At 34.8% G+C, this 8,597-nt stretch overlaps 1 protein-coding gene across 1 annotated transcript in view; it reads right to left on the bottom strand.

Moving 5' to 3' along the window:
• The window catches only part of LOC106474637, a 37,106-nt gene that overhangs the window by 1,473 nt on the left and 27,036 nt on the right, over window positions 1–8,597 (bottom strand). The window contains exons 8-11 of the mRNA XM_013935327.2: window positions 7,799–8,068; window positions 3,884–4,003; window positions 2,277–2,465; window positions 1,345–1,509 (exon numbers count right to left, since the gene is read on the bottom strand). Of these exons, the coding sequence (XP_013790781.1) occupies window positions 1,345–1,509; window positions 2,277–2,465; window positions 3,884–4,003; window positions 7,799–8,068 (744 nt within the window). The remainder of the gene's footprint in view (window positions 1–1,344; window positions 1,510–2,276; window positions 2,466–3,883; window positions 4,004–7,798; window positions 8,069–8,597) is intronic.

Below are 8,597 nucleotides of genomic sequence, written 5' to 3' on the forward strand. Positions count from 1 at the left end.
ACCAGAGTCTCATAACACAAACACCAAGAGTAAGCAGGGTATCATAACCCAAACTCCAGCAGTAAGCAGGGTATATTACACCAGCAGTAAGCAGGGTATCATAACCCAAGCACCAACAGTAAGCAGGATATCATAACCCAAAACACCAGCAATAACCAGAGTCTCATAACACAAACACCAAGAGTAAGCAGGGTATCATAACCCAAACTCCAGCAGTAAGCAGGGTATATTACACCAGCAGTAAGCAGGGTATCATAACCCAAACTCCAGCAGTAAGCAGGGTATCATAACCAAAACACCAGCAGTAAGCAGGGTATCATAACCAAAACACCAGCAGTAAGCAGTGTATAATAACCAAAACATCAACAGTAAGCAGGGTATATTACACCAGCAGTAAGTAGGGTGATTACACCAGCAGGGTATCATATAAATACATTATGAAATGCTAATTAATTATGCAGCAAATATGAAAAGTAATGATTTTGTATATATATGATTTAAACTTTGCCACAGAAATAGTTTAAAACTGTATAATTTAGTTTCTAGGCCTAACACTGCGTAAAACGAAAACCTTACATTCAATTGATAACTAAAATGACTACAAAACTAATATTTCTAATTATTTGACAAAAAGTATTTTGTTTCAATAACAAATGAGCCAAAATAGAAGGGGTGAATTAAAATAAACTGCTCCTTGCAAAAATTCATCATCTACATGTTTAAAAGTTAGGGTTAAAATGATCGATAAGTCCAATTCAATAGATAAAGGGATTTAATGATAACGTTTTGAATGTGTAGATAATGCAATTAGAACTATCCAAGTGACAAATTGAAACGAATGTACGGAAGATGGTGTCCTACATTTTATTTTAATCCAAAATAAGTTGTTATACTGATAGTCAATACAGTCTCCTTGACAACCTCACCTCGAAAAATAGGCAAAGAAATACAAAGGATGTGGGCTAGACATAATATTTATTTTTTCTAAGTTAAAACTTCTCTGTATAATTTATAAAAGCTATAAAGTTTATTGTTAGAAATTTATGAATTAATACTAGATTATATATTTTACTTTAACATTAGCTTATTCTGTGTTTTATGAATGTGAACTGGTGTTGTAGCCCACCATGACTGTAGTGTTTAACATCAACTTGTGTTGTAGGTATTCAAGCACCAGAGCCCTAGGTGTGTTGTTTTTAACCCAGATTTTTAAATTTATTTTTACAATGTAAGTTTTAAAAAAAAAACACATTCATTGAATGACTACAAAATATTTTAAAGTTAAAACATCACAATCACTGAATGACTATAGAAAGGGTCAGTATTCTTTAGGTATGTTTTTACCTTTGTTTGGCCAGAAAGGGTCAGCTGTAGTTTGTTTAGTTCTACAAGTTTCTGATTGAGCAGGATATTGAGGTAGTCTGCTCTATCCTGATTCTGTTTGGCTTTGCTCTCCGCTTCCTCAACACGCTTCTTCAGGCGGCTTGTCTCTCCACTGCTTGGTGAACTCTGAGAACAAGAGTTTAATCCTTCTGAGAACTGAATTCTATTAAAGTACAGCCACCTTAGGTTAAAATAATAAGATTGTATGCTCTATTAGAAACACAAGAAACTTAAGACTTGTTGTTTTTATTTACTCTTACAAAATAAGGAAATCCAGTTTATAACTATACTAGATTTGCTTTTACTTTTATCTAGACTTACAAAATAAACAGGTTAAGATAAGTAACGTTAAAACTACTGATATGAACAGTAGAAGTAAAGTATTGACACGATATAAGTAATGTATATAGAAATAGATAAAACCTACTGACATGAGGTAAGTAATGTATATAGTAATAGATAAAATCTACTGACACGAGGTAAGTAATGTATATAGAAATAGATAAAATCTACTGACACAAGGTAAGTAATGTATATAGAAATAGATAAAATCTACTGACACAAGGTAAGTAATGTATATAGTAATAGATAAAATCTACTGACACAAGGTAAGTAATGTATATAGTAATAGATAAAATCTACTGACACAAGGTAAGTAATGTATATAGAAATGGATAAAACTTACTGACTGGAGGTAAGTAATGCTTACTTCACCTACACTTACAAAAAGCGAAGAAGCATATTGGAATGAGACTAAGTTCTCGTTGGTCTTGTTAACATCTACAAAGACATCTCAACCACACTTAAATTATAGACACATACAAGTTGAGAGTTGGATCAAGCTGGCTTCTTGATTGTATTCTCACAAACAGAATGATTGTATTTGTACTTACAAGTGGAGATTCAAGCCATGCCAAGTTTCTGTTGGTTTCCAATACGTCGTCTTGGCTGCTGACACTGCAGATGTTTTCGGAGCTCTTCAGTCGTATACAGAGTTCCGAGTTTTCTCTTCGTAAGCGGATCAGCTCTTCCTCTTGACATGCAACTTTTATATTCAGTTCAGCTAACTGACAATCAGCTTCCTGCAAAAAGACAGGAAAATAAAAGCTGCTGAGGTGAAATGAATAACAGGTGTAGACAAAAACTACTGACATGATGTAAAGAATATATATATATAGGAGTAGATAAACTTACTGACATGATGTAAAGAATATATATAGGAGTAGATAAACTTACTGACATGATGTAAAGACTGTGTATAGGAGTAGATAAACTTACTGACATGATGTAAAGACTGTGTATAGGAGTAGATAAACTTACTGACACGATGTAAAGACTGTGTATAGGAGTAGATAAACTTACTTACACAATGTAAAGACTGTGTATAGGAGTAGATAAACTTACTGACACGATGTAAAGAATGTGTATAGGTGTAGATAAACTTACTGACATGATGTAAATAATATATATAGGAGTAGATAAACTTACTGACACGACATTCTTTACATCATGTCAGTAAGTTTATCTACACCTATACACATTCTTTTCACCATGTCAGTAAGTTTATCTACTCCTATACGCAGTCTTTACAGTGTAATAATATCAATGTGCATGTATGGTTCACTATATACAGGTGTGTAATAATATCAACGTACATGTACGGTTCACCTTTTCGTATACCTACACACATTCTTTACATCATGTCGGTAAGTTTATCTACTCCTATACACATTATTCACATCATGTCAATAAGTTTACTCCTAAACACATTCTTTACATCATGTCAGTAAGTTTATCTGCTCCTATACACATTCTTTACATCATGTCAATAAGTTTATCTACTCCTATACACATTCCTTACACCATGTCAATAAGTTTTATCTACTCCTATACACATTCTTTACATCATGTCAATAAGTTTATCTGCTCACAAACAGATTCTTTACATCGTTTCAGTAAGTTTATCTACTCACAAACACATTCTTTACATCATGTCAATAAGTTTATCTATACCTATACACATTCTTTACATCATGTCAATAAGTTTATCTACTCCTATACGCAGTCTTTACATTGTGTCAGTAAGTTTATCTACACCTATACACATTCTTTACATCGTGTCAGTAAGTTTATCTACTCACAAACAACGGTTCACTATATACAGGTACATGCACATTGATATTATTACACTCCTGTATATAGTGAACCACACATGCACATTGATATTATTACACTCCTGTATATAGTGAACCACACATGCACATTGATATTATTACACACCTGTATATAGTGAACCACACATGCACATTGATATTATTACACACCTGTATATAGTGAACCGTACATGCACATTGATATTATTACACACCTGTATATAGTGAACCGTACATGCACATTGATATTATTACACACCTGTATATAGTGAACCGTACATGCACATTGATATTATTACACACCTGTATATAGTGAACCGTACATGCACATTGATATTATTACACACCTGTCTAATTTCATGTATTCTTGCAGCAATTTTTTCAGCTTGTATCTTTTCTAGTTCTTCTATTTTCTTTGAATGTTCCTGTTGTGTCTCCTCACTCTTCAAACGGAGATACGATAGAGACTGAATAAAATGTTTAATGATTTGGTGTTATTAAACGTTACATCACTTCCTTTGGAAACAAAATGATCATTTTTTTTATTTTTCACATGCTGTATTACAAAGTGTTAATCTGTACACCATGACTTCTGAATACACCTTAACACAGATTGCATTGAATGCTTGAAATTTTCTAAGCCTAAAACCCTTAGAGATTGCCTTCAGACAACACCAGTCTTGGATATTTAAATGGCACAATAAAACATAGAAAAAAGAATAGATGGAAAATTAATAGCTCAAAGACAGAAAACTACGTGGTAGAACAACAGGTGGAGATCGCTCAAAGACAGAAAACTAACTACGTGGTAGAACAACAGGTGGAGATCGCTCAAAGAGAGAAAACTAACTACGTGGTAGAACAACAGGTGGAGATCGTTCAAAGACAGAAAACTACGTGGTAGAACAACGGGTGTAGATCGTTCAAAGGCAGAAAACTACGTGGTAGAACAACAGGTGGAGATCGTTCAAAGACAGAAAACTAACTACGTGGTAGAACAACAGGTGTAGATCGTTCAAAGACAGAAAACTACAACATGGGGAAGTGTGCGAATATCAGGTTATAATTCACAGCATGGTAGTTTAAGAATTATAACCCAGTTGTTACATTCACAGCATGGTAGTAGTGAATTATAACCCAGTTGTTACATTCACAGCATGGTGGTACTGAATTATAACCCAGTTGTTACATTCACAGCATGGTAGTTTAAGAATTATAACCCAGTTGTTACATTCACAGCATGGTAGTACTGAATTATAATCCAGTTGTTACATTCACAGCATGGTAATATTGAATTATAACCCAGTTGTTACATTCACAGCATGGTGGTACTGAATTATAACCCAGTTTTTACATTCACAGCATGGTAGTACTGAATTATAACCCAGTTGTTACATTCACAGCATGGTAATATTGAATTATAACCCAGTTGTTACATTCACAGCATGGTAATATTGAATTATAACCCAGTTATTACATTCACAGCATGGTAGTACTGAATTATAACCCAGTTGTTACATTCACAGCATGGTAGTACTGAATTATAACCCAGTTGTTACATTCACAGCATGGTAATATTGAGTTATAACCCAGTTGTTACATTCACAGCATGGTAATACTGAATTATAACCCAGTTGTTACATTCACAGCATGGTAGTACTGAATTATAACCCAGTTGTTACATTCACAGCATGGTAGTGCTGAATTATAACCCAGTTGTTACATTCACAGCATGGTAATATTGAATTATAACCCAGTTGTTACATTCACAGCATGGTAATATTGAATTATAACCCAGTTGTTACATTCACAGCATGGTAATATTGAGTTATAACCTAGTTTTTACGATCACAGCATGGTAATACTGAATTATAACCCAGTTGTTACATTCACACCATGGTAGTACTGAATTATAACCCAGTTGTTACATTCACAGCATGGTAATATTGAGTTACCATATGAAAGAATAGTCGAAGGTTAAAGTTTTAGATTTCGTTTACAGATTATATTCTGATCTCTATAATAACACCTGAACTACCTGACGTAAGTGTGTGAGCCTTCTGTCTACGTCACTACGACAGCGTTCCGCTGATTTGAAGAACGAGTAGGTGGGCCAGTAATCCGCCATACTCCTTAATGTACGGTGACCTTTTCTCACCCCCTTTGTTGATTAACGTGTGACGAAGATAAACCTTACGGTAATCTCACTATATTAAGACTAAATACAGTTAAATCTTTTAAAATATGGTGATTCACACAGTTCAAACGTTCTCTGCTCGTGATGCCCATGCTTATGTTTGCACCTCATCGCACGTGACACGTATCCTTTAAACAAGAACAACTTGGCAAATCGCCAAACATATCTAGTTTTACTATATCTATCACCTACGGATGTCATGGCAACCTTGACGTCAAGTGTATGAAAAACACAAAACCGAATAGTTATGTCCTGCTCAGGTACTGAACAGGGAAAGACACGAAATCTTTTAATTCACATGGAAAATAATTGTTTATACGTGAAAGCGTGTCCACTGGTGGGAAGTTTACGTACTAACAATGCTGAAATCTAGGGTTAGATTCTCCTCAGTGGACAGTAGATACACCCGGAAACATTTGATGAAATTCTCATATCGCAATCATATATAAGTATAATATTCAACTATAAATTTGTAACGACCGGCAGATGTCAGGCCAGTTGCAGAAACATGGCTGACGTATATTATACGGGATGGGCTTATTCATACATACATACCTGAGCGTCGTGCAGTAGATAAACCATAATCTTTGGAACCTGAGTGTGCAAAGAAAAGTAATATTTAAGACTAACTATTCCCTTCTTATAAAGTACTCACTCTTACGCCACTATTTGACAAAGTTTGTGAATATGTTCGCTTATAACTGGCGAACCGCTGGACCCGTTGTCACAAAACTTAGCATGTAGTTTTAGAGTCCTCCCAGAGAGTGTTCTAAAGATGTTGACGCTCGGTACTGGCTATCCCTAATGTCACCCCTGAACTCCCACGTCTTCCCCATGCATTGTGTCCGCTTATGACTGGCGAAGTTGCTGGAATAACCACCAATCCTGGAGCAACCCCCATATGTTAGCCTTGGGGGACTCTATGTCTTTCTGGTGTTTTGTTCGTGTTTGTCCCCCGGTGGGACAGCGGTAAGTTATCGGATTTACAATGCTAGAATTAGGGGTTCGATTCCCCTCGGTAGACACAGTACATAGCCCAATGTGGCTTTGCTATAAGAAAAACACAAACACACACACACTAGAGCTTAATATTTTAGTTTCCTTATATAAAAAGTTGCACAGTGAAATATCTATGACGTGCTCACTGCAAGGATCAAACTCCGAATTATATCTTTATAACCTTCTTGCTAACCGTGAGCCAATGGGGGTGTAGCCACGAACACATTGTTATTCAATGAGTGGGCATCTTTTAAAGACACGGGCATCTCCGTAAAGTCTCTCATAAACGCTACTGTAAATTGGTTTATACGAAACTGTAGTACACTGACATATTAGTCCTTGTGAAGTAACGTTCTGTGAAAATAGGTAATGCACTAACTACTCTTTCCCGAGGACGACACTTCGTTACTCTTTCTAAATTTTTATTATTTCTTAGTCATTCTAAAAACCAAACTACCGTTAGTCCTTCTAAAACCAAACTACCGTTAGTCTTTCTAAAAACCAAACTACACTTAGTCCTTCTAAAAACCAAACTACCGTTAGTCTTTCTAACAACCATACTACCGTTAGTCCTTCTGAAGAACTAGCTACCGTAGTTATTTTTCAAAATTTACTAATGTTAATCCATCTCGACAATTAATGTTGTTTCTCCTAAAAAAGTTAACTCTCGTTACTGCTTCTGGAGAACACTCCACATGGAGAACCAGCTATTGTTACTTGTTTTAGGTAACTTCTTTTGAAGAACTAACTACCGTTACTCCTTCTGGAGAACACTCCACATGGAGAACCAGCTATTGTTACTTGTTTTAGGTAACTTCTTTTGAAGAACTAACTACCGTTACTGTGTTCTCCAGGAGGAGTAACGGTAAGGTGATTAACGGTAGTTAGTTCTTCAAAAGAAGTTACGTAAAACAAGTAACAATAGCTGGTTCTCCATGTGGAGCGTTCTCCAGAAGCAGATTATAATAACAAAATAAATTATATAAGATACTAAAGTTCATTTTTTAATCCACAGATTTCGCTAGTATTCGTATTCATGTTCTAAACCTTCCATTTTTAAGCTTACCTTAATCTCTTTTTCCAGTTCCACGATTTGACTGTCTCTCTCTTCAATCACAGAGTCTTTGTGATAATTTTGTTTTGTTAGATCTTCTTGAACTTTCAATAGATTCATCCGCAGCTCGATGTTTTCTTCCGTTGTCGATTCTACTTGTTTCTCAAGCTGTTCCATCTTTCTGTCTCCTTCTTGTAACAGTAACTTTAATTTTTCCATTTCCCTTAGAAGTTCTTCAGCTCCTTCCTTACTTAAGCCTTCTTCTAGTGTTTTGGAATAATGCTGCACGAAAAGGCAAGAAATAATTATTTAATCTTTACTTTTCGTGCACTCAACTTTTTCAGCACAGAAACGCCCTTTACAAATATTCTGAAACTTTTTATTAAAGTACTTCAATTATTGGGCGTTGTTTTAATGTTTTCTTCATTCACTTGTACAATAACTTAAAACCAATAAATTTGGAAAATTACTACATCGAATTAATCACAGGTAAACTCATATTTTTCTCGTTTTTTTTTCTTCATTTCTTTTTATATCGTTCATCAGTCACACAACAATTTCCAACATGAAACTGCAAACTGCTAAACTTACAATTTGTTTTATCCGCTAGGCGATGGTTTATTTGTTTACACATAAAATAATAAAGAAGAAAAATATAGAGAATTCTCAGCGGTATCGGTAAGTTAAGACAAAAGCGTACTGAATTAAGCCTAACTTACACTGAATAAATATATATATATATATATATGAATTAAGCCTAACTTACACTGAATATATATATATATATGAATTAAGCCTAACTTACACTGAA

The sequence above is a fragment of the Limulus polyphemus genome, unplaced genomic scaffold (assembly GCF_000517525.1).
Source record: "Limulus polyphemus unplaced genomic scaffold, Limulus_polyphemus-2.1.2 Scaffold7464, whole genome shotgun sequence".
Lineage (NCBI taxonomy): Eukaryota > Metazoa > Arthropoda > Merostomata > Xiphosura > Limulidae > Limulus > Limulus polyphemus.